General features: G+C 42.2%; 1 protein-coding gene across 4 annotated transcripts in view; it reads right to left on the bottom strand.

The window, feature by feature from the left end:
• LOC107383076 (A-type potassium channel modulatory protein DPP6) overlaps nucleotides 1-27457 on the bottom strand; it is a 371266-nt gene that overhangs the window by 238233 nt on the left and 105576 nt on the right. The window contains exon 1 of one of the 4 annotated variants that reach the window (XM_015955497.3): nucleotides 25994-26290. The exons of the other annotated variants lie outside the window; for them this stretch is intronic. Within the exon in view, the coding sequence (XP_015810983.3) occupies nucleotides 25994-26164 (171 nt within the window). The 5' untranslated portion in view covers nucleotides 26165-26290. Of the gene's footprint in view, nucleotides 1-25993; nucleotides 26291-27457 lie in introns of those variants that run through there. 4 annotated transcript variants of the gene reach the window in all.

Here is a 27457-nt window from a genome sequence, read left to right as displayed (position 1 = left end):
TGAAATCAAACTTGAATCGCTGATGTTGTCTGGTTTTTGAAGCTACCTTGGAGCTCTCTGGATGGATGAATGAGGATTTAGTTTTCTCACAAAAATAATCAAACTCTGCAGCAACAGATTAAAAATATATACAAAACAAAATATGACCAAGTTCAACAAAATGCATTAAGGAAATGATACCAGTTACTTAATCTATAGTCTTCCCGTGTCTTTGTTTCAATGCAGTTCTGTATATTTAACACCATTTCCACACAACAAGCTCCATGCAGCACTATGGATCTGTCTTCCTGCCTCCAACAGAACTGTTTTCATCAGTGGTCTGTATAATTCATACTTTTTCTACCACCGTTGCAGCTCTGAGCCTCCAGGAGCAGAGCTGACAAACACAGCGTTATGTGGCTGCTGTACGGTTCAAAGCCTCCAAAACTGATTACTAATAGATCAGATGGAGGCACTCGGGAGGTCTCTGCTTGTTTTGGGAAAAGTGTTCAGTCTCTGCCCTGAGGAGAGAAATCCACTGGGACGTGTCGGCTGTTTAACCCTAAGGGTGGCAGAGACAACACTTGAGAAGTGCCGACACCCCGACAACAACACGGCACCCGGGGACGGTCATTAACCTCCCATCTGTGCTTTATTTCCTTTCATATCAGAAGCAAAGATGGCGCCACGTCTGCAAGGCCAAACTGATTAGCAATGAACTCACTTGAAAGTTTGAAAGTTTCGTACTCAAACCCGCTTGCATCTGTTCTTGTGTTTCACGCTCTTGCTTGATAAATTGTGCTGACACAAGCCTAACAGCGATCACAAGGGAGCATCGGCAGCGTAGCAATCTAACTGTTTCAGTCCTGAGCTCTAAAAGACTCATTTACAAATCTCTGTCCCCAATGACTCCGGTGTCACGCTGACAAGATGCTATGACCACTTAGTAACTGTCTCATTACCGAGTCCCCATAGCAGAGGACATCATGCTACTACTAGCGTGACACTTTAAGGACACCTCAAAACACAAGAGGAAGCAGCGGTTCCAACTTCCCAAAATTCCATTTTATTTGTTTAGATCTTTCCCCATGAAGACGACACATGTGAAACTTCCATTTTACCCCTTTACTGAAAGGAAATGTGGTGTTGTTGTGTTATCAGAGCTGCCAGAGGGACTCTGTGTGCCAACTCTCCTTTGTGGGGCTTTCAAGGACATTCAATATTTGAGAGTTGGCAGCTGGCAAGTCAGTGTGGCGAGTGTTGTACGCTGTCATCAGCAAAAAGTAGGGGGGGTGGGGTGGGGGTGGGTGGGGGTGGGGTGGGGGTGGGGGTGGGGGGTTGTCGCACGCTCCGTCTCACAGCGCTCCTCTGTGAGAGCGGGGGTGGGGGGGGTTGCACATGTTTCTGCACACGTTCCACTGCTGTTTCTCACCAGTATCAGCTGATGGAGGGCTCTAGTTTTGTTGCTGCGCCGTTTGTGTCAGCGGACACGGGGAGGGGGACGGGGCATGATGCTTAGCCTGGCGGGTGGCCAGGCTTTTAGAGCGCTGGGGGAAACCCTGAGTAGTGAAACCACAGTAGAGAAACCACAAACATACGTAGACACCCTGTGGACTGGTGCTGCCTATTGGAGCTGGCGCAGTGGCCGGCCATCTTGGATGGGTCTCCAGTAGCACCCCGGTGCATTCATTCCTAGAGAGGAAGGTGTTTACCCAACTAAACTCACATTTAATTATGCTTTTTCACATAATCAGACATATAGTAGGAAATGATGTTAACATATATATATATATATATATATATATATATATATATATATATATATATATATATATATAAATTAAAATGTTCACCTTGCTTTGACTCCAGGTGGGTATGGAGAGTGAGGAACCCACCCAATATGGCGGAGATGCTGTTATGCTTGAATGCATAGATGAATATGGAGACTAATACAGATACCAATATGTAGCCCGATGGGTCATCTATGTACGCATGTTCAGTGTGTTGTTGCTGTTGTGGTTCTGTTTGTCAGCACTCTGAGGCCCTCTGGCGGTCTGAGAGTCCCAAGCAATTGCCTGCCTTGCCTGGCGGCCCGCAGCACCTCTGATGTGAAGCGCCAAAGTGGAAGCAAACTGGGAACAAATCATGTATATTCTAACATTTTTAGAATTCTAAGAATTAAGTTTTCCAAGAAGTCATGATAGACTGTTTTAGATTTCCCATACTTTCATAAAACATCAAACGATACATAATAAAAGGAAACTTTTGTTCCTTTTTGAAGTTTCATCACAAGCAGCTTTCTGCTTTTCCATCTTTTCACAAACATGCAGGAAGACGTTCTGGAAAACAAACTCCTTTGATAATCCTCAACCATTCCATCAAGTTATCTTCAATTTCCCTTCGTCATGTGAAGTGGAGTGAATTTTTCTTGTCTTCACTTTCTTCCTCCCAAGCTGCTTTGCTCCAAGCAAGCACAGGAAAAAAAAGCAATATTCTCAGTTGAAATAAAAAAACAAACATTTTTCTGAATCCTTCACTTCATATCTGAAAGCAATTCTTCACACGCTTACAGGGAGGTGCATTTATCGCGGGCGAAGTCACAGCCTAATGGCTGCACGGAAGGAATAAAAGCACTGAGGTCATTTGTTACAGACTGAGTCATAATGTGCGTGCCCTCGCCGTCTGTGTGTTCAGACAGATGTTGTCTGAACACATGTTCGCGTGTCTACAAGGAGCCCAGAGGTCATCATAAAGTTGTCATCATAATAGCTGTCGAAAGGCAGAGAGCATCCAAACAGAGGAGAGAGAGAGAAACGAGCGTCTGATGAGAGGCCGTACGAGATCTTGATCTATGACTCCAACTAATGTGAAAATAATACGAGGCGGCTGCATGCGGCGCAGCAAGAGGGAGACTCTCCGTGTTTGATGAAGTGATGCTGGATCATGATTCATCAATACAAGCGTGTGCTCCGTTGATAAATCTGATTAAACATTCAGGTTCATGGGAAATTCTGCTTCTTTCAAAAGGGATTCAACTTAATCCCAACAGAGTCCATCCATTATTTTTCCTTAAATTAGCTTTGATGAATGTGCTTTTCAGACAAAACTTTTTGTCACTGAAGTGTTTTTTTTTCTAAAACAACTCATTTATAAAAGCATGAAGCAAAAAAAAATAAAAAATCTGCAGCAAAACATCATTATTTATCTCCCACTGGTGCATCCTCTGCATATAAATATTTACCAATTTATCTCAGCTCTGCATCTCTCTGTTACTTGGATGACATGTGGGTTGTCTGGGTGGTGGGGTTACGTCACTTTCTCATGGATTTTGGAATCCAGCAGAAGAACACCAGCAGGTCAAAAACACAAACTCCTAAAAGGTTTATTTCTTCTTTAAAAGTCCCACAGTAACCAAGCGTTGCTATGATCCTGGGTGGACTAATAAAGCTTTAATTTGACTCGATTCCCCCAACTAAAGCAGCGGAGAGGAGAGAGATGATTACGGTCAGTGCAAGTCTCCTTCAGGTGTCTGTTGTGTTTAAAACGTTTACCTGTTCACTAAATGATTCACTCATGACTAAATATGTTTATGTTTATGTTTATGTGCTTAGCAGACGCTTTTACCCAAAGCGACTTACAATTATTATTTTTTTTTTACCTATAGGGCATGTTGTGATCTGTGGGGTAAACCGGAGTACCCGGAGAAAACCCACGCATACATGGGGAGAACACGCAACTCCACGCAGAAAGGCCGCAGCCGAGTTTCGAACCTGCGACCTTCGTGCTGCGAGGCAACAGTGCTAACCACTGCGCCACCATGCCGCCCATGTATCACATGCAGGTAGAGGTTGTGTAGATAAATAAAGCACAAAGTAAAAAGATCCACACTGTTGGACAAAAACTATTATTACTTACAAGTCCAGTGGCAACAAAGCCAGGTCACCATCAGTCTGTGATTTAGTAACCTCGTTTAGATCCCTCAAACTAGCATAGGCCACGCTGAGGTTCACTCTGGTTTTAGCTCTTTGTTTCACCTCCAAAGGCATTACTCTCTCACTTTTACTTAATACCAGGCTACGTCATGATGCCAACAGAAAGAGTAAACTTCTTTTTCTTCTTGCTAACCACTAGCATTACAGCTAACATCTGTAAAGCAAGTAAAAAGCGCCCCCTATAAAGCACCTACCCACCCACAAACCCGTTAAGTGCAACATCTGATCAGCAGAGGGGTGTCAAATATGAAAATGTTCAAGTTTCTAATCAACAATCACTGAGCTCAACGTTAAAGCTCTAGCTTAAGGTTTAAAAAGCTCTTCATTATGTTTATGTTTATGTATTTAGCAGACGGTTTTGTCCAAAGCGACTTACAAGTGATAATCGGCATGCTGCCCTTGAGGCTAACAACAACAACAACAACATTGACATCAATCATGGAGAGGAGGGAACAAGGAGTGGAGAGTAGAGAGGGGGACAGGTGCAGGGAGGGTGCTAGTTAAGAAGATGCTCTCTGAAGAGCAGACGCGCCGCTGAGTTCTGGACCATTTGAAGAGGTCTCACAGTACAGCCTGGAAGACCAGTTAGAAGGGCATTACAGTAATCGAGGCGGGAGATGACAGTAGATTGCACCAGGAGCTGGGTGGCATGTTGTGGTAGGTATGGTCTGATCTTTCGTATGTTATACAGCGCAAAGCGGCATGAACGAGCAACAGAGGCAACATGATCTTTAAAGGTCAGGTGTTCATCAATCACAACACCCAGATTTCGAACTGCCTTTGAAGGAGCCAGAGATAGGAAGCCGTTTTGGATTGAGATATTGTGCTGTATGGATGGTTTTGCTGGGATGACAAGTAGTTCAGTTTTAGAGAGGTTGAGTTGGAGACGTTAATAATAATAGTTATTGTTACGTTAATAAAATCCAGAAATGTTCTTTTCTCTGGTTTGTGATTATATTGTTTTTAAGACAATAATAAACATTTTTACTTGTTAGAATCTCCTTCAGATAAATCTCTAAACATGAACCGCCAGTAAAGATCCAAAACAATTAAATAGCAAAAGACCTTCAGAAGAAGGATGGATGTAGAACAAGCTTAAATGTCGCAGCGCATCACAACAAGGCCCAAACAAAGACGTTCTGGTCAATGTGACTCATTTCAGCTTCGAGTATGCAGCCACGACCCGAGCCTGTCCCGGACAACAGGCGAGTTCACTGATGCAATGTCACGCTTCAGCTGGCCGACGCCATTGAACGAAGCGAGGGGTCACGGAAGGTGAGCGATGAGTGGAGGAGAAAAAGAAAGGAAATAGATCAGAGGAGGAAGAGAGGTGTGCTGGGGATGATCAGGGGGGTCCGCGCAGGTCAACGGGAACGAAAGAGGGAAGCAATGGAAGTCTGGAAGCGAACCAGGCTCGAGTCGTCTTAACACAGAAAAACTCAACTTGTTAACCAACAGTCGTGAAGCGTGGGGCGGTTGTTGTGACACCAGCTGCATCATTACAAGCTCAAGTGCTCTTAGAGCCAGGGAGTTGATTGTTATTTCAGGTACCTGCATGAAAAGCACACGAAGCACCAAATTAGCAGGAACAGACGAGTCTGATTTACCTTGATGTTGTATAACAACTGATATTTGAGGAGGACAATAACTAATAAATCTGGTAAATTATCAGGTTAAGCGAATTTTGCTGTTTAAAATTCTTTTTAGATAAACAAGACGGGAGATTGGAATGAATCCAGCAAACTTCCAGCTTCTGTTTTGTTCTCCGTCCGTTTTCCTTGCGCCCTCTGAGATGACGGCTAATATCCTTTCCTGTCTGTATGTGAGCCGAACATTTTGTTTAGCAAACGCCTCGTTACTGATGTACAACCACACTCCGCTCCATCACGGATGAATGCAGGGCTCACAGAATCAAACCCAGCTATCAAAGACCTGCCGTCTTCCTTTGCCTCCCTCACCAACCTCCCAGCTGTAAAGGTAGAAATTGCCGCCCCTCTCGTCTCCGACACCAAAGGAGCACATGTCAGCGCACCCCTCCCCACTCGCCGATGTTTCAGGCAATGAGGTTAGGGCGGTTTAAAGCGTTTCAGCTAGAACCACCTGACGGAATAAAAGCAAAGTTTTGAAGGAGACGATAAAAAAAGTATGTTTTCGTTCTGGAACAGCAGAACAAAGGTGTGCCGTTGCCACCAGTCATTACCTCCAGGAAACTCTGCTCTCTGGGGAGTGCCTCATGCACCAATCATCACCTTCAAGTAGTTTCTTTATCTCAGCTGTTAGCAGATATAGAACAAAATGGCAATTTATTCCATTAGCAGGTTGTCTGTGCATTCTATCCTTCCATTATGGAGTCACTTCCATTTCTGGCGAGACAACTGAATGTGCAATAAGTTCCAGTCCGCAGCTCTTAGGGAGCCGTGATGCAGGAAGGCTTTCAGACCAAAAACTCAGTTTGTCTGGTCGGTAAACAACGATTCAGCCCGTGTTGTTGCTCTTTCTGGACCAGGTTTGTAAAGATAACTTGGTCCTTTAAATCTGTGAGGATTAAAGGTGGATTCAGAGCGTAACAGCTAATCAAAGTTGATACGAAATCTAACAGTAATCCATGTTTTTATAAATAAGAAGAGATCGTGCCTTTCTTGCTCCCATGTTTATGTTTATATTTATGTTTATGTTTATTTATTTAGCAGACGCTTTTACCCAAAGCGACTTACAATTTATAACCTATAGGGCATGTTGTGATCTGTGGAAACCCACGCATGCATGGGGAGAACACGCAACTCCACGCAGAAAGGCCGCAGCCGAGTTTCGAACCTGCAACCTTCGTGCTGCGAGGCAACAGTGCTAACCACTGTGCCACCATACAGTGGAAGGACCTGGTTCCACAAATCAACAAACCCCATTAGGCCCTAGATTCTAAAGCGGAGGAGGCAGGATGGTGAACTTCCACGAACAGCAAAATAAACAAAATGCATTCAAGTTCTAAATTCATGCCAGACACAGAGGAACCATGTTTGTTCCAACCTTGGCCGTTTATCCAACTCCTTGGTGTCTGCTGTGGTTCCAGCCTTCAAAGCACAATAAATCAGATGAGGACATTTAAAAGTCCGGATACAAACAACATGTTTATGTCTGGATTAGTAAAAGGCATCTCAGTGGCTTTTCTAAAGGAACATGTGTGTTCAGTTGTTCTGATTACCCTCTCTGCCTGATCTGGCTAAGCACCAACCTGATGATGTAAACTATCCATAAGGTCTTCCAAGACTAACAGAGAACCTGGAAGTTTTTGTAAACTAACACAATAACTCCCAGAGAGATAGCTGCAGAGTTAATTAACCAAAGAAAACATAAAAGTGGCCACTATAATAACTTCATGGCATGAATACGTCTCAATTTTCCGGGCCGTCTCAGAGTTCCTCAACTGGGATATGTAGTTGGAAAAGTCACATTAGAGTCAGTAGGCGGGACTTGAGGTTAATTCATGCTGATTGGTTGTAGCTCAGTAGGAAGTAAAATCAGGCAGACAACGCCAACAACCGGATATGATGGAAATCATCCCACAAAGCTGTTATTTTTGCCTCTTGTGGTCTGCGACAGAGCGTTGTTTATTTACGGTGATTATTGAATGCTGCTCCCCAGCAGTATATCATTTTCAAGTTACTTCTATTATGCTTCAAAAACAGAGGATCCAAGTCTTGCTGTAGTGTGAACGGTTGGTCAAATGCACTAAAATGTGCAAAAGTAAAACATTTCTGAAGATATTAATTCACTTTAATTGAATTTATCTTTTTAATTGTCCTGTTATCCCGGACAAGCCCCCAAGTTCTGCTGTCCTCCAGGTCACACTTTGTTTTCAACCCTTTCGTTTTTGAAGAGTTTTAACTTTAATAGTTTTAACTCTGAGTGATCCAAAGGAATCTTTGTTTGATGTCAACTTGGTTAACTCTGTTTTAAGGTTAGCATCATAGTTTACCGACTTTGGAATTTTGTAACACTCAGTGTTTTCGTAGTGCGTGGGTTTTTATTATCAACTTGTGGATTTTGGAAACATCTTCAGTTGGGTAAAACTTAATATAAGTTTAAACCAGGTGTTTTTAATGTTGATAATTGGTCTTTTAACCTTTAAGTCTTGTTTTTTTTTTTGTTTGGCATTATTTTAATAATGCTTTCCATCTGTTTGTGTTTGTTTTTAGAACCTTTTATAACAATTAAACCCATGTTAAACCCACTATCATGTTTCTTATGTTACCCCCTGCTTCACGTTTTAACACCTCCTGTCGGGGACGTATCACGTCCTCCAATAATTAATTAATTCACCTGAATGTTGACTTAAAGCCTAAAACGTTTCTATTAGTGATTTCTTGGACGTAATTTTCTGTGATGCATTTATGGAGCATTCAGGTTTGTTATCGTGTAATAATCTTCCTGCAGCAGAGCTTCTTCTGGTGTAAACGTGAACGCCTGAACCTGTTGTGCAGAAGAATAAAACAGACGTTTTCCTCTCTGCCTTCACAGCATGGAAGCATTTTTAAACCGGCCCTATTTGCATCTGCTGTGTTACACCTCGAGGTTACTTTTAATGTGAAGTGGCAGAAAAAAATACAAAAGAAACATTTGAATAAATGGGCAAAATGTACATTATCCCAACAATATGAAGTGCTTTTAAAGCGGCCGTGGATCTATTTACTGAAGCATTAATGTATGTGAAGGCTGCAGGCAACTCTGCATGTCAACATCCTTTTACTTCTTGTTTAAATAGACCAGGGAGGACTGAAGCAGCTCATGACTGAAAACACTAAACAGTCCTCTGTACACTTCCAAAATGTAGTACTTTCCATATATTCTATTTGAGTTTACGTCTAAAAAAACAATCAGAATGACATCTCAACATGAAAAATGTGCAAGAAGATTGGAATCCAACTATCTTTGAAAATAAATATAATCTAGACTCTAGATTAAATAATTCTATCTTAGTTGAAGCACACTAACAAACTTTTTAGATGAAAACTTTAAAAGTTGTATTGATCCAAACCAAGTGGATTTTTTTTTGCTTCAACCTAAAGCCAGCGTGTCTGGGCTAGAATCATGAACAACCAATCAGGAGGCAGTTTTCAAAATGTCTTGCAAGTGCAGTTCTGCCCCTTCTGAAGAGTTTTTTTTGATGGTGTGTTCAAAAGTCACCACCTGGCAGAACAAGGGCAAAACATGTTGGCGACATTTGACCCCACATTCACTCATTCATGAAGCATCTAAAATTGAATACTATTGAAAATTAGCAATGAAGTACACTTACTGACCAGGTAGAAAGTTGAATTAGCTTAAAGTAACAATGGTTTATTTATTTATTTTTAACATTTTGAGCTTTTACATTGGTTTCAGTTTTGGGGAGTTAAAAACTTGACTAGTTTCATATTTGATGCCACTCTGCAGCCCTCTGCTGACGAAAAACCACACTTGAAAATTTGGTGGAGAGGGTAGGTGTCCTAAAGGGGTAGTTTTCTTACTTGCTTTATGGCTGTTAGCTGTAATGCTAGCGGTTAGCATTTTCAGTTCACCAATCGTTAATATCTCATCGCTCCACATGTCTACCAATAGATATGTTATTGAATTATCCTCCGCCTTAATCATGACTAAACAGACACATTTTGCCACTCTGGGCATAAATCATAAACTGCAGTTTCTGTAAAAAAAAAAAAAACTAGTAGAACAGAAAATCCCTTTATTTTCCCCCAAAGGGAACTTTTTACACACGTTTGAGGGTAATTCTGTGTTTTCCAGTAGTATCAAAGTAGTAGTAGTAGTGGTATAAAAAATTAGGATACATGACAAAATTGCTTGCGTAGTATGAGGATTTCTGTAAAGTCACTGACACTTGTCAGTGACTTGATGCAATTTGCTGGGTTCCTTATATAGGAAACCTTTTTCTGATTGGCTTAACCCTTGTGTTGTGTTAGAAAGCTGTTAACACCTGTGGTGTTAGCGGGTCCAATTCAATTCAATTCAAAAATACTTTATTAATCCCAGAGGGAAACTGATTGCTGTAGTAGCTCAGAATAATAATAATAATCAAGTCATCAAAGAGTTGTTGTATATTACAATGGCTGTTGGCAGGAAGGATCTCCAGTAGCGGTCAGTGTTGCAGCCAAACTGAAGAAGCCTCTGACTGAAGACACTCTTCCGTTGTCGGACAGTCTTGTGGAGAGAATGCTCAGGGTTGTCCATCATTTTCTTGATTCTCTGGAGAATCCTTCTTTGCATTATCTCCTCCAGTGGTTCCACAGTCGTCCCCAGAACAGAACCAGCCTTTTTTATTAGGCTGTTGAGCCTTTTCAGGTCCCTGCTTCTGATGCTGCTACCCCAACAGACGATGGCTGAAGAGATTACACTCTCAACAACAGACTTGTAGAAGATCTGCAGCATCTTGCTACAGACATTGAAGGACCTAAGTGTCCTCAAGAAGTGCAGTCTGCTGTGTCCCTTCTTGTTAACGGCTTCGCTGTTCTTTCTCCAGTCCAGTCTGTTGTCCAGGTGAACTCCAAGGTATTTGTATTCCTCAACCACCTCCACTTCTTCTCCCATGATGGAAACAGTGTTTGACTCCACCCTGTTTCTTCTGAAGTCTAAAATCATCTCCTTTGTTTTGTTCACATTCAAGGTCAGATGATTGTTTCCACACCATGCCACAAAGCGCTCCACCAGCTCTCTGTACTCAGCTTCCTGTCCATCTCTGATACACCCGACAACTGCAGAGTCATCTGAGTGTTTCTGTAGATGACAGGTCTCTGATTTGTACTGGAAGTCTGAGGTGTACAGGGTGAAAAGGAATGGTGAGAGTACAGTCCCCTGTGGTGCTCCAATGTTACTGATCACCTGGTTTGATGTGCAGTTCCTCAGCCTCACAAACTGTGGTCTGTTTGTCAGGTAGTCTTTAATCCAGGTGTAGAGATTACTACAGTTGTTAGATTCTGAGAATGACCAACCAGATTAACCTATGAGGCTTAGATCGTGTACAAATATCCCGGATACTTATATGTCGATCTAAGGTCATTCGCCAACCTGTTTGGTCTCATTTCAATCCAAAGATTAATGTTTATTTAAGATAATTAAATTTATAGCAAAAGTTTATTTTTGAATCAGAGGCTAGGAATTTTTGCTTTCTAATAACCAGAAATATTATACATTTTCTGTGTTTCATTTCAATAATGAGGCAAGTTTAAAAATGAAGAAATTTTATTACTAACAATTTTAAACTTAAAGATTATAAACGACAATTCATGGATGACAGTCTAATGACAATTTTCAACAGCTTTGATATTAAACTTGTTTTAAAGGCAAACCTGTGGCTGGATGGAAGCTAAACTGAGAGTACGGGTTTGGATGCGTGAATGGAATTATCAGAAGGTTTCTTTCAGAGAGAAGCGTTCTGGATGAATGATAAATGATAAATGACCCACACTTGTATAGTGCCTCTCAGAGTAAGGACTCCAAAGGGCTTTACACTACAGTGTATCATTCATCCATTCACACACACATTCACACACTGATGGTGATGAGCTACGATGTAGCCACAGCTGCCCTGGGGCGCACTGACAGAGGCGAGGTGTTGTGAGGTGAAAATGATGTTTTGCGGCTAACTGAGTTAGTCACTTAGAGAAAACGCATTCCTGTGTTCTACCTCACCCAAACAGGAGACCCTCGTGTGGATCCGAGATCAGGAGGATGTGGTCATCCAAGATGACACTCGGTCCGGCAGGGAAGACGCGAGTGTCCGATCATCTGGTCCAGAGATGTCGCCGGGTACACAGTTGTCGAGCGTTTGGCAGATGGACGTTCTCATCTCAACTTAACTCAGAAAACCAATAACTCTGGGTAGAGTTTGGTTAGCTGGTTACGGTCTCGTTTATTCTTAGCTATTCTTGTCAGCTTGACAGAACAGCTTGGCAGAGGTTTAGGGCGGCCGTCCCCTCTCCTCAGGATAGTGTTGGTTCAAGAACTGAACTGAAGCTGGTGATGGTTACAGTTTACAAAGCTCTCAGGACACTCCCACTCTCTCAGCAAGAAAGCCTTGGTCATGCGTCAAAAACATGTGTTGGCAGTTATTGTTTATCTGGACTCTGTGTTAGATGGATAAGGTGAAACTGACCTTTGCTGAACACATCTTTTACTGTCATCAACCATAATCATAATTATTATTATGCCCAAAGCATAAATTCATTTCATGTAATTAAAATACCTTTATACTGAATCAAGTGATCATTTATGATGATTATGATAAACAGTAATAAAATCAATGAGTTTTATTAATTATTATTATCTAATTATTATCAACCTGAACTTGGTGTCCTCCTCCTGGGATGGAACAGCAGCAGATATGGATATGATCTTCCAGACATCATGGCTCCTTGATTAATCTGTGGATTTAAAAGTACTGTTTGACCCAGCTTGACCCAGCTGGGTAGATGTGACCTTTGCCACAAATTAGAGAACCTTCATCACGTTACACAGGCAATAGTTGAGGCCCCCCACCTGCATCTTCTGGAGTTTCTGGCAAAGTACATCAGGCTGAATTGTGTTAAATTCACTGGAGAAATCAAAGAACATGACCCTCACAGTGCTGCCTGCTTTGTCCAGATGACAGTGGATTGGTTGAAGCAGCTGGATGATGGCATCTTCAACTCCAACTCCATGGCGATAAGCAAACTGCAGCGGGTCCTGATATGTTCTAGTTTGCTTATTCAGGTGGACCAACAGGAGTCTCTCCAGGACCTTCATGATGTGGGATGTCAGGGCAACCGGTCTGTAGTCATCATTGACTGATGGGCGAGTTTTCTTTGGAACTGGAACAAGGCAGGATGTCCACAGGACTGGAACTTCCACAGGACTGGAACCTTCTCCTGGGCCAGGCTGAGGTTAAAGAGGTGCTGCAGAATCCCACAGAGCTGCTCTGCACAGGCCTTCAGTACTCTGGGGCTGACACCATCTGGACCTGCAGCCTTGTTCCTGTTCAGTCTCTCCAGCTGCCTCTTCATCTGACTTCTAGAGACAGATAGGTGGGAGGGGGAGGTAACTGGGGCAGCAGCATCTCCTGACTTGGTTGAAGACAGATTTATAGAACCAGAAGAGTCCATGACTGCGTTAGAGGACAAAAGAGCTGGTGTGTGACAGGAAAATGTTTACCATGTGAAGTGCCTTGAGACGACTCTTGTCATGATTTGGCGCTATATTAATAAACTTGAATTGAAAATAAAACAAAATAAAACTTTTATTCATGTACAAACTGATAGCTTTGTGCATTGCTGTAATCTTTTTTACTAAAAAGTCCTAAATTTCAGGAATGATCCATTTTTCAAAAAGCGCATATCAGGTCCCTTTCAAAGAGGAAATCACTTAAATTTAAATAAAAACAGCACTAAAGTTTGGTGAATCATCTGCTTTTTTCTAATGTGTTGTAAAACGTAGAAAGTCCTTGAACTTAATAACTTTCAGAAAAAAAAACCAACAGCATAGTCAGAATCCCCTTAAGCATTGATTTGGTGCCCTGTCCTGGTCCTGGAGGGCCGGTATCCCTCACGTTTTAGGCCCTGTCCACACGTAGCCGGGGATCTGCCAAAACGTAGATATTTTTCTACGTTTTGGCCTGTCATCCACATGAAAACGGAGTTTTTTCACACAAAAACGGATCTTTTTAAAAACTCCGGCCAAAGTGAAGATCTGTGTTTTCTCCGTTTTGGGTGTCTGCGTGTGGACAGACAAAACCGGAGTTTTCAGGTCCGCAACGTCACTTTCTGCGACAAAAAAATGCTGACATCACGTGTGCGACCTGTGTTTACACTAGCCGGCATCATGGATGCCCTCAGAGCTGCGCTCGCTTTATCAATTGTCCAAGCGCTTTCTGCTTGTTTGTTTTTGCAAGCGGAATTACTGCTCCTTGCGGAAGACCACAGACGAAGGACGAGGTTAAGAACGGGGGAAGTACTGCCGCCTACAGGCCTGGCATGTCCTTAACAACGTATTTATCCGGGTACGTGTGGACAGTTTTTTTTTTTTTTAAATGAGGTGGTGTGGGTGCAAGTTTTTGGAGGGGCGGATAGTCATTTAAAAAAAATCCGGCTACGTGTGGACTAGGCCTGAGTTTCAACTTTCTTTCAACACACCTGATTTCAATCAGCAGCTAATAACATACTTCTGCAGAGCCTAATGAGCTGGTGCACAGGTGTTTCAACCGCTGAGTCAAGTCTGTTGGAGCAGAAAAAACACAAAACCTGCTAGATACAGGCCCTCCTGGACCAGGATTGGGCACCCCTGCTCTACAGAAATCATGAATATAAAAATAACCACTTTAGTGGATACATATTTGGCGTTTATTATACATTATTAAACATTTCCTTACGTATGAAACTAAAATAAAATGCACTCTAGGTTGAAGCCAGTCTGAATGAGTCATCACTCATTTCCCTCCTTTCAGATAATGTGGATTATTCTTCATAAAGGACAAATCAATAATTGGATTGCTGCTGATTGAACCGTCCATTTCCTTGAATGTTTTTGGGATATTTTCTTCCTCTGAGCAGCACTTATCAGGTGGCTAAGCCGGGTTACACCCTCCCTCCCTTCCGTTTTTAGGAACATTATTCATCTTTTATAATATTATCCTGCCTCCAAATATCCACCCTTAGTTCTGACCAAGAATCCGTGTCTGTTGGCCCGTTTGCCTTTAAGGCAAATGCTTTATGTGGCCGGTGCCTTCCTGCCTCTGTCCCTCTGTCTCTGCTCTTTCCTTTCATCATCCCTCATCCTCTGTATCACTGATTTAACCTCACTTTGTATGACTGGCCTTGAGTCCCTGCAGATCCTGCTTTCAGTACGATATATGATTCAGCCGTCGGCGTGAGAGGGGCTCGCCTCTCCGTGTGACAGGAGCAGGACAGCCTCTAGTGGTGCATAAAGGGCACTTCCAGTGGTGCTTTGTCCTCACAAGGCTCCTGTTTAGCTGAGAAGCACAAACCGACTGCAATAATTAACTTTTGCAATGAAAAGAAACATTTCGAAGTTTTTGTCTTGCTGTGAAAGTCGGTCAGTCAGTTAGATCAATAGCAAGAACAAAGTTGATGTTTTATTTTGTTGTCATGATTTGGCTTTACTGGCTGACCTGCAAGTTGAAGAGTCAAAACAATAGTGATCCTTATAGATTCTAGTAAGAAAATCACAGTAAAATTAATTTTAACCAGATTTATTTTCAGAATAAAACAGCTTCTTATTAAACCGACCCAGAGTTGTTAGACTTTTGCATTTCCATCATAAACAACTAAATTATCTCGCTTACGTTCACACAGTTAGTGCGTGAGAAATCTTAAGGGACAAAAAGGTTTTGGTTAAAGACTTTTGGTTGTTTTACATTCAGACAAATGTTCAGAAAAGGGTTTCTAATAAATAAATACCTATGCTGATAACTTGTGGTGAGCTGGTATACGTGTACACGGGAGATAACACGTATTTCTGACCACACTCATCAGTATGATACCCAATAAACAATTCATTGACATGCCCAACACCAAACTGAACTGTATTTTATTTAAAAAAACATCAATAAGCTTGTTGATCACATAGCAAACCCAGAAACAAACATGTATAAATAACTTTAATCCCCGTCGAGTGTGAATTTGAATCCCGTCATATGCAAGCTTTTTTATTTAATGTCTGTATGTTGTTTCCTATTTTTTTTGCACTTCAAAAGTTTCTGAGGTATTTGCCTCTCTGCTGTTACCTCAACACATTCTCACACCCAAAGCGTTAAAATATGACACGTGTGACCAAGCCTCAATACATGACGATTCGGGACGCCCCAGCGCGTCAGGAGATGGCGATCAGGGACACGCTGGGTCATGTGGCTCTGCTGGCGTCACTGTTTGACGCGTGCGGTCACACGGACATTATTCGACTATTTAACCTTCCCCTCACCCCAATCCTAACCTTAAGGTCCATAAACTGTGACCTTAAGGTTAGGATTGGGGTGAGGGGAAGGTTAAGTAGTCCGTCTCAGCACCAGCGTTGGATACCGACGCTCTGGGACGCTGCGTCAGCAGTTTGTCCCTGATCGTCATCTCCTGACACGCTGGGGCATCCCGAATCGTCATATATTGAGGCTTGGTCACATGCGTCATATTTTGGCGCCTTGGGTGTGAGAATGTGTTGGTTTCCTCCCCTAATCTTCCCGCATCCGGTCATAAATAATGACTAAATCAGCACTCCAGTTTTCTGACCCATAAAAGTGTAAAGCTGTGCAGCTCCTAAGGCCTCTGTGTGTGTTTGCTTCTCCTGGACGTGTCAGGGAGATGGATAAGGGAGGGAGTTGTGCTTAAAATCCTGCAAGTAAAAAAAAAAAAAAAGGAAAAGATTTCCCTCCTCCTGTTGCCTCCCTCTCACCGCGGCGAAAACACCTCGTGAAGAGGCCGGATATGAATTCATTTTACGCTGAGATGAAGTTATTAATGCCCGCCATCTGTTATCGTCAGCGAGCTGCCAGACAAGAAGCAGCAACACAAAGAGGAACACAGCACCAGCTCGAGAGCTGCAGACGTCAGTGAGACGCCACCTTCTTACTGATGAATCGCCTTTTTTCTCCCACAGAATCCATCTACTGAACACTTGCTTCTCAGTTTCTGCAAAACAGAAGATCCACAAGTCCAACGGAGACAGGGAAGCAGGGGTAGATGCTTCTAACAGTGACTGATTTTCCTATTTCTGCAGCTTTAAAAACACACTTTGCAAATCCAGTCAAATATATTTCATTCCACTTCCTCTCCTTCATTTGTAGACTTGAAGATGAAGCCCAAGCAGTTTTTTTTCTGCTGTTGGACTCATCCCTGCTGGATCTCCCTTCCCTTAATGTGCACCTGCTTTGGTTTGTGAGAGCTTCCCAGCGATAAATAAACCATGCTGCCATTTTTTCACACCACTGGCTGCATAATTCATCACGGGGGAAAACAGAGCACGTATGACATATTTGTTCATCGTGAAGTGTTTAAGGACAAACCCAGGAAGGAGGCATTGGCTTCATGAGACAACTGAGTTGGAGATCAAAGTATCTGCAGTAATAAAAGTTGGCAAAAGGGAACAAATACGTTCGTTTTATTTCTCCTGGAGGAATCTGAGGAGCTTTCATCTTCATTAATCTCCAGATGCCACCCGGAATCAAGCGTCTACGCTGACGACTCTATCTTCCCGGTGCCATTATTGATCGCTCACGGAGTATTTACTAATCAACACAAAACAAGGCAAATTCTGCTTCTGTAATCAGATAGAATTAGACAAGCTGCAGCTCATTACTCCAAACTAATTAAGAGGAGTTTATATGAGACACACACTGTGTGCACCCCCGGTAAAGTGTGTCTCATAATCTCTGGCCAACACAAAAGGTATTAAAGACATGATTTACTTGTTTATTCGACACATTTGCAGTGGTCTCTGGTGTAAATCGATGCCTTATGCATCATTTTAAAAAGCTGTGATGCTCCTGTTCTCAGATGCACACACCTCGCTTCTGATTGGCTAACAGAACTTGTTCAGCAAAGTCACTGAGACCCACTCTCTCTTCTCGCTGCAAAAAAAAAAGGTTTTCACGTGGGTGGGTGCAAGCCAAGATGGGCGAGGCCATATATGCAAATTCGCAGTGTGACATAGATATGTGAGGATTTTCTAATCCTAGAGTTTCACCGTCTATTTTCTATCAGAAGCTAAAGCAGGAGATAGGTGTAGGAGACTATTTTCATGTTCAGCCTGCATGTTTAGACGACGTGAAGGGTTGGCAGGTATCCAATTTCGTAAAGTTAAATGAAGGGAAGACTGAAGGTTGGTTTATGCTTGACGTGTCCGTGAGGTCCGCACGGCTCCACGCGGCGAAATTGCGTCATTTTAACAACCACACCCCTCCACCGCGTCTCCGCACGGCACAAAATTTCCGCAACGCGCACCTAGGAAAATTTCTAACCACGCGGACGGTCGGACGCGGAAAAACATGGTGGACTGGCAAGAACTAGTATGGCAGAGGTTCGTAAATACAGACATTTGTATGATTCAGCTCTCAGAGATCACCGTGATCAACATGTTGTTAATAATTCTTGGAGAGAAAAAGCTCGCACTGTCGGAAAAGACGAGGACGCTGTTAAAAATGCTGGAATGCCATGTTGTAAACAGTAATTTTTACTTCTACTACGGTGTAGTGTTGGATGCATGCTGTAGAGCTCCATGCTGCCCCCTACAGTTTGGGAGAATATTGGCTCACCGCAGAGACGAGCCGCATGAACCATAGATGCTGCGAGTTGTGAAGCGCGTTCCATCCGCGAGCCGCATCACCAAGCGGAAAGTAAATGCGTCAAGCATAAACCAAGCTTGAGTCTTTTGTCTTTGACCCCCGCAACCACCATGGCTCTCACCCTGTTTGTGACCTTTTAACCTTCAACCCCAAACAGTGTGTGACAAGTCTCGGGGTAAAGCTGGATGCTGAACTCTCAATGGCCCCACAGATAAACTCCGTGGTGAGGTCTTGCTTTTATCAGCTTCGCCGCCTGACTCGCCTCAGACAAATGTTGAAACTGAGGCATTTGGAGTCAGTCATCCATGCCTTCATTACCTCTCGCCTGGACTATGCAAACGCCCTCCTAGTTGGTGCTCCGGTCTCTGCCCTGAATCGGCTACAGGTCGTCCAGAACGCTGCTGCCAGGTTCTTGACTAATACGCACCGACGTAGCCATATTACCCCTGTTCTGAAACATCTTCACTGGCTCCCTGTCATTTTCAGATTACAGTTTAATTATTGACTTTTTTATTTAAAGCACTCAACGACCTGGCACCTCCCTATCTCTCTGACCTGCTCACTCCCTATGTACCCACGCGCACGTTGAGGTCGGCTGACTTCCTGCTGCTTTGCACTCCCGGATGCGTTACAAATCGTGGGGTGAACGAGCATTTATGCATGCTGCCCCAAAGCTGTGGAACTCGTTACTCGTTATAGTCCGGCATGCTCCATCATTGGCAGTTTTTTAAAATCTCGTTTAAAGACCCACTATGATGTGGCCTTTAGACAGTGACTCGTTTTAGTGTTTTATTGTGTTATTGTTTTAACATGTTCTCAGTATTCCTCATGTTTTATCTGCTTTTGATTGGTATTTTTATCTTCTGTTTTAGTTGCTTGGATTGGTCGTGCTTTGTTTTGGCCTGTTCAGCACTTTGGGCAGCTCCCATGCTGCGTTTTAAACGTGCTATATAAATAAACTATGGTATGGTATGGTAAACACTCAAAGTGAAAGATTATAATCAGAAATAATCATTAAAACATGGTTTTTCAGTTAACCACACCTTTAAACTTTTAATAATTTATTACCTAAAACATTTTATTAACCTAATATACCTCATATCTTCAGTTTCTCAGAAAACAAAACTAACATCAACCAGAATGCCAGTAATGCACACATTCAGCATCAGCAGCGTAACAGCAGCAGCGGGAGGGAATGTATGGCAAAGCAAATTCAGCACCATTCTTTTGAGAGCAATAAAAAAAGTTATATCAAAATAAGAAACAGTGAGTCTTTTTTCTGTGCAGGAAGGCTAAAAATGAGTCCCCCGACTTATAACCTATTGTTCTCCAAAATAACTCTCGCATTTGCTGACGCGGCGAAAAGAAAAGACACAAACACGGAGATAAACTTTATATTTACGGCTTTCCTTTTGTCGACTTCCATCATTATTATTATACTTTTTATAAACCCAGAATGGGATACTGTGCAGCTTATGAAACGAACGTTGCAGGGCTTTGCTGAATCATAATTCTAACCAGAAGAAAAAAATCCTTTCTGTGTGTGACGGAAACATAAAGCAAAGAATGAGGGGGAAAAATAGTTCATGCTTTTGTTTTGTACTTTGGATTTATCCAGTTTTCTGCCTCATCCTTCTTAATCCAAAGTCGAGCCACAAAGAGAAGAGAGCATGAAACAGAACAATGGGTTTAGTGTGTGAACTGAAAAAAAAACACACACACACACGTAAAAAGAAAGAAAGGGTCTAAAATGTGTTAAGGAAAGTGCTTAAAACTGACATAAAATAAAGTGAATTTTACCAATTATGTACTATAAACATCAGATGTGATGTTATAAGTTAGATTCTCCTGAATAATTTACAAAATGTAACTAATGCATCTAATCTGGATTAAGAAGAAAAATAATTAGAGCATAAAACTAAGATGTGTTAATAGGGGAGAAGGGTAGTCGCAGGGCTGTTTGGTATCGGGGTGAGTACAGGTGCTGGCCAGTAAATTAGAATATCATCAAAAGGTTGAAAATATTTCAGTAATTCCATTCAAAACGTGAAACTTGTACATTATATTCATGCAATGCACACAGACCAATGTATTTCCAATGTTCATTACATTTAAATTTCATATTCATAAGTGACAACTAATGAAAACTCCAAATTTGGTATCTCAAAAAATTAGAATATTCTGAAAAGGCTGAATATAGAAGACACCTGCTGCCACTCTAATCAGCTGATTTACTCAAAACACCTGCAAAGGCCTTTAAAAGGTCCCTCAGTCTTGTTTTGAAGGCACCACAATCATGGGGAAGACTTCTGACTTAACAGCTGTCCAAAAGACAATCATTGACACCTTGCACAAGGAGGGCAAGACACAAAAGGTGATTGCTAAAGAAGCTGGCAGTTCGCAGAGCTCTGTGTCCAAGCACATTAACAGACAGGCGAAGGGACGGAAAAAATGTGGTAGAAAAAAGTGTACAAGCTCTAGGGATAACCGCACCCTGCAGAGAATTGTGACGACAAACCCATTCAAAAATGTGGGGGAGATCCACAAAGAGTGGACTGCAGCTGGAGTCAGCGCTTCAAGAACCACCACGAGGAGACTCATGAAAGACATGGGATTCAGGTGTCGCATTCCGTGTGTCAAGCCACTCTTGAACAAGAAACAGCGCAAGAAGCGTCTCGCCTGGGCCAAGGACAAAAAGGACTGGACTGATGCTGAGTGGTCCAAAGTTATGTTTTCTGATGAAAGCAAGTTCTGCATTTCCTTTGGAAATCAAGGACCCAGAGTCTGGAGGAAGAGCGGAGAAGCACAGAATCCACGTTGCATGAGGTCCAGTGTAAAGTTTCCACCGTCAGTGATGGTGTGGGGTGCCATGTCATCTGCCGGTGTTGGCCCACTCTGTTTCCTGAGGTCCAGGGTCAATGCAGCCGTCTACCAGGAAGTTTTAGAGCACTTCATGCTTCCTGCTGCTGACCAACTTTATGGGGATGCAGACTTCACCTTTCAACAGGACTTGGCACCTGCACACAGTGCCAAAACCACCAGCACCTGGTTCAAGGACCATGGTATCCCTGTCCTTGATTGGCCAGCAAACTCGCCTGACCTTAACCCCATAGAAAATCTATGGGGTATTGTGAAGCGGAGGATGCAATACGCTAGACCCAACAATGCAGAGGAGCTGAAGACGACTATCAGAGCAACCTGGGCTCTCATAACACCTGAGCAGTGCCACAGACTGATCGAGTCCATGCCACGCCGCATTACTGCAGTTATTGAGGCAAAAGGAGCCCCGACTAAGTATTGAGTGCTATACATGCACATTCTTTTCATGTTCATTCTTTTCAGTTGGCCAACATTAGAGAAACAAACATTTTTTCATTGGCCTTTAGAATATTCTAATTTTCTGAGATACCAGATTTGATGTTTTCATTGGTTGTCACCTATAAATATCAAAATTAAACGTAATAAACATCGGAAATACATTGGTCTGTGTGCATTGCATGAATATAATGTACAAGTTTCACGTTTTGAATGGAATTACTGAAATATTTTCAACCTTTTGATGATATTCTAATTTACTGGCCAGCACCTGTACTACACTGAACGTAGAAAGCTGAGGACAGAGTCGTATCAGGAGACAGCAAAAGTGAGAACGTGTTTTTCCTGGCGATGGGGGTGGTACGAACCTAAATCACTGCAAGCAACCAGAGTTTTGTGTTTGAGTAAGACCTTAACAACGGATGCCCTTTAGGGATAAAGGAGCGCAACGTCCAGGTAAATAACAAGCATCAGACTCCCTTTCATCCCTGGCAGCGAGTGAAGAGGGAAATGTGTAAAATTAAGAATGACGAAAGTTTTGTAACCGTTTGTTACAAATCAGTAGATGTGTTTTGTCCTCACGGAATCCTGTAGAAAATAACATGGCACTGCCCAGAGACTTGGACCCACTCCCATGTATTTTAGACCCAATTTTTTGTAGTTATGTTACGAAGTTGCTAATAATTTCAAAAACTGGGCATCGGTTAACTCATTTTAAACAACATTTCGATGGATTTTTCCAGAGATGAACGGTAAAAGCTACACATTTTAACTTGAAAGTCAATTAGATAGTTTTAGGTGAATTTTCAGGTTTCAGATGATTTCAGTGTTTCTGTCTTTCTTCATCCAGAGGGTACCAACAGTTTTATCCATGCCTGAAACATAAAAGACATCACCTCTGCCTGGTCGAGGTCTCGGCCCGTTATCTCCCGAGTCTCGTTACAGTTGCAGACACAAACATGAGGAAACAGAGATGTTTACTCCTGTAATGGGGTCTGCTGAGACAAAAGAAATCACAACGCAGGGATCAAGCTTTCATGGTAAGAGTAAAGATCTCCGTTAGCATCTTGTTCACTTTTTTTTCTTACTTTGAAGCACCATTTCAGATCATTTCTAATGAATGAGGCTGACGGCCTCCTTTGCTTTAAAGGAAGCACCTGGAAGAATAAACAAACATTAAAAATAAACAAATTCAACACTTGATATATTGGTCATATATTCAGATGATGATTTAGGGGATTTAGGACAAAAAAAAAACAATACATATTATTGAACGTGTTTGATTGGAAGGTAATGAGTTTGTTTCACCAGCGTGGAACCATCATCAGAGGGTTTCTGACTGAGATCATTATCAAATGTATTGACAGAAAGGGATTAAACAGAGAAAACAGGTTAAGCTCACTGCCAACAAAAGCAATAACAAGTTGTTGTGAGGAGGGCTTCTGCCTGTCTGTCATTCTTCAAACAACACTAATCAGTAACTCTCACATGACTGTAGGCAGAAACTAGCAGCCTGACACGATAAAGCTGTAATCCGCAGCTCAGATCTTTGATTAGAATCTCAAAAATATGCTAATAGGTTTCATTCCTACAAGTCGGCAAGAGGCGGTACGTCTAAACATTAGGAACACATAATACTAAACACCAAATAAATAACTGGATGTATCCATGCTGTAATAAACACAAACAGCTGTGTTTAAAATGCCCTTCATCCCAGCAGCATCCCTCGCCACGCTCTTAGGCCGACCTATATGGATCAGAAATCTCTGTTTGGATTGATTTCAGATCATGTTGAAGTTCTCTGCACCAACAAACATAAGGACAAGGCTGACAGTCAATAAATCAACCTCATGTTAAATTCATGCACACCTCAACCAATGTTTTCCCACCTGCACCTACAGTGTTAAGTTCAGGTAGCAGCAGCAGCTGAGACTATTTGAGGGGTGTGTTCAGTTTTAACATAAAACATGGAAAAGATCATTTAGCCATTATTTGAATGTTTTAGATGTTTGATTTTCTGTAAGTCTGTTTTAATGTAAAGATTACAAACTGTGTAAAAAAAATCCTAGAACTTTCTAAATGCAGCAGCCCACTTTCTAACAGGGATGGAAATCCCATCACACCTCTGCTCACCTCCTAACACCACCGTCCTGACCAGTTCAGGATCCCGATTCAATTTCGTTGCTCATTTTCCGGTCTTATTGGTTTGGCACCATCTAATCTGTCAGAGCTTTTCCATCATCACACTCCTGCCAAAGCTCTGATATCCCTACATCAGCTAATTTCTTACATTCCCAGATCTAGTCTCAAAATTAAAGATGGCAGAACATTTTCTGCAGTGATCCTTAATCTGTAGAGCAGCCTACCTCTGGAAGTCACAGCAGCTCAAACCATCAATCATTCTTAAATATTTGCTTAAAGCTGTTGGGTTCATTTTCTCTGGCATACTGTATTTTAAATACAAACATTTTCATTTAGCTTTTAAAATACCTCCTATTTTATTTTGGGGGAGACTTTAGTCTGAAGTTAATGGTTTTTCCCCAAATCCAAGCATAATTTTCACAGTCTTTTTACCTTCACACCTTTAAAATGATCCCAACTAATATTTATTGCTTGAAAGCAAGATGAACTGTTTCATAAACTGTTTTTATCCTAAAGTAATTGTGGCCATAAATTCCTTATGAATGTCCCTTCTATCCATTAGAAGCACAAACTAAACCAAGGCAATAGTAATTTTATTATTTAATGTAGATATCTTGTTGTAATCCCAGCAACCACAGTAGACCAAGTCTGTCAGCACCATGGACAGCTCTAACATCAGCCACAGTAGACTAGTTGTTTCAGCACCATGGATAGCACCAATATAAGCCACAGTACGCCAGTTGTTTCAGCACCATGGATAGCACCATACTCAGCCACAGTACGCAGTTGTTTCAGCACCATGGATAGCACCATACTCAGCCACAGCAGACCAGTTGTTTCAGCACCATGGATAGCACCATAATCAGCCACGTACACCAGTTATTTCAGCACCTTAGACAGCACCAACTTCAGCCACAGTAGTCACTATAGGGCCTTACATGGACAAGCATCATCACACATCGGTGATCTTCTTAGTCCCTACACCCCAAGCAGGTCCCTGAGGTCTAGTGACCAAAGCCTACTGGTTGTGCAGCACCAGACTAAAGACCAAAGGTGACGTATCATTTGCTGCTGTGGCCCCCAGACTCTGGAACTCTCTCCCTCTGAGCCTGAGAGCAGTGGACTCAGTGGTCTCCTTCAAAAAGCAGCTGGAAACTCACCTGTTCAAGCTGGTTTTGTATGACTTTCATCACCCTCTCCTTTTTCTGCTCTCCCAACCTATTCCGCCTTCCTCAGGATCCACTGACTTCCCTCTTTCTTATTCACTCTTTCTCTTTCTTTACATTTTTAATCACAATTGTGTACTTTTCTCATTTAAAACATATTTTAATAATTTTCGAATTAATGCCTTGTATGTCGTTCTATGGGGGACAAAAGCTCTGGCGGACCTGTTTGAGGATGGAGAAGTGTGCTGGAGGAGAGAGTGGTAACATACGGCAGGATTTGAAGCCTTACTTCCTGATACTTGGACAGCTCACCGTTGATTGGCTAACATCAACACAAGTCTAACACCAACTCCATTGGCTTTGCAATATTGATGTTTTATTTTGGCGGAAGCTCTCTGCAGGTGGAGGCAAATGAGGGATTAGTTTGTTCCTGTTAGAGAAATGTGCACAACACACACACACACACACAGACACGCACGCACGCACACGCACACGCACACACACACACACACACACACACACCTGTTTCCTGGAGGGGAATTGTTTTGCAACACTCCCATGTGCTTGTCTCCTAACCCAAGCTGATATGTCATGAACTTGGCTCGAGTCTTTTGGCACCACGGTCAGCGCCAACAGCAGCTACACTAAACCAAGTCTTTCAGAACCATGGACAGGTCCACCTCTTCCTGTGATTTGAGCAAAGTATTCTAAAAATAGCCAGCAGAGGTCAACAAGGAGGAATTTATAACACAAAATCCTAAATCCTCTGGATTTAAGCAGCACTGCTCCAGATAAACGATGAGGACAGCAAACATTCACTAATAATGTTTGTTTTATATGATTTCCACCATTTGACCTTTTGTTTCCCATAAAATGCCAGCTTCCCTCCAAACAACGAGCTGCCATTTTTACCAAGACATCAAACAGCCACATGTCTAAAAAGACGTAACAGAAACGTCATCCACTGGCAGATGAACCCGCCAATTGATGCAATGACGCATCAAAGTTTGACAACTTTATCTACGTTTCGACCTCAAACGAGCGTTTCTGATTTAACTCTTTAAAAACAGGAGGCGGGAGTTTCTTACATCCTCGTCCTCGCAGTGCCTCCGGTACCGGTTCTGGTTCCGGGGTTGCTGGCTCTCCGCCGCCCTCTCCCCCTCGCCAGCTTTCCTGAGCAGCTGACTCGCCTCCGGAGGGTTGGGGAACGACGTGTTAGTGTTGATCTTGCCGGTAAACCTCTGATACATTGATGCCATGTCGTCAGAAAAGCAAGAGCAATGCGCTTAAAAGGAAAGTTATGGGTCAGCCTGGGTTGATTTAAAAGAAAAATTAAAAAGGTGTTGCTTTAGTTCTGATGAGGAACGGAAAAAAGACTCCTGGACTCGTTTGGAGATTCACATCACGCACTTCTCCGGGTTCCTTCTTAACGATCCTCTCGCGACGCACTTTGCACACTTTTCCGGACTTTGCGGTTCAAGCGCAAACCGGTACGAGTTGGAGCTGAGAGGAGAACGCAACCTGGATCCAAATGACACGGAAAGCGAGCTGGCGGATGTCCCGCATCCCTTTCCCTCCCCCGTGGCAGAGAAAAAAGTCGCTGCTGATGAGGGGCTAATCGGGTTTGTTCGGAGCAGATGTTTACAAACCGCTGGAAACGACCCAACCTGTCACCAATTAAATAATAAAGAGTTCACCTTAAACTCATCCCGACTTGGCTCTCTAGTGGAGCTTAAATATCAAGTTTGGTCTTTTTATTTTGCACCATGTGGGTCAGTGGATGTGTCATTTAGAGAGCAACAGTGCCCCCGTGTGGAAGAGCACGCGCACAACATCTTCCAAAGGAACTATTCCGACTGTAAAACAGGTTTAATCTGAGATTACTCAGATTCCAATCCTGACGTTTAGCTTTTTCACCTTTCAAGAGCTTTTTTAAATGAAAAAGCGACTTTTAAACAAATGTTGCCGTTTCCTCACGGTATTCCTAAAAGCCTCGCTATACCAGTGGGGGGCTGTATGTGGCTCTTTGTAACTATTTCCCTAAATAATGAAGTATATTTATTGTTATTATAGTTTTACAATTGCATAATTATTTGTTTAATTTCCAACTGTATGCAATCGTGGGACTTTAATATTTGGGACAGTGCATTTTTCACAGAAATTTGATCCAAAAACCTACAATTATGGTTTTATTTTAATTCTCACTTAAATAAATTAACATGTTTAGGTTTTCTTATTAAATGTTTGTGGATTTTAAAGGAATTAGTCACACCGTTTGCATATTTTAGGTGTTTTATTTCATAAAAGAGCTAAAAACTGGAAAATACTCTTCCTAACAGATATTTACACCTTTTCTATAATAACATGAACATGTCAGCAATGCTTTATACTTCTTTTATTTCAAAATGTAACAAGATAGAGTTGTGTGCTTTTCATATAAAACTGAATAGGTTCTCTTTATTCCAAGCTTCAGGAGTGTTTTTTCAGCTTTGCACACATTTATTTTAGTGTTATAATGACATGTGGAGAAAAATAAACAATAATTATATTTC

This window comes from Nothobranchius furzeri, chromosome 7 (assembly GCF_043380555.1).
Source record: "Nothobranchius furzeri strain GRZ-AD chromosome 7, NfurGRZ-RIMD1, whole genome shotgun sequence".
Taxonomy (NCBI): domain Eukaryota; kingdom Metazoa; phylum Chordata; class Actinopteri; order Cyprinodontiformes; family Nothobranchiidae; genus Nothobranchius; species Nothobranchius furzeri.
Note: the sequence above shows the minus strand (reverse complement) of the source record. Positions and strands in the feature narration are given on the sequence as shown.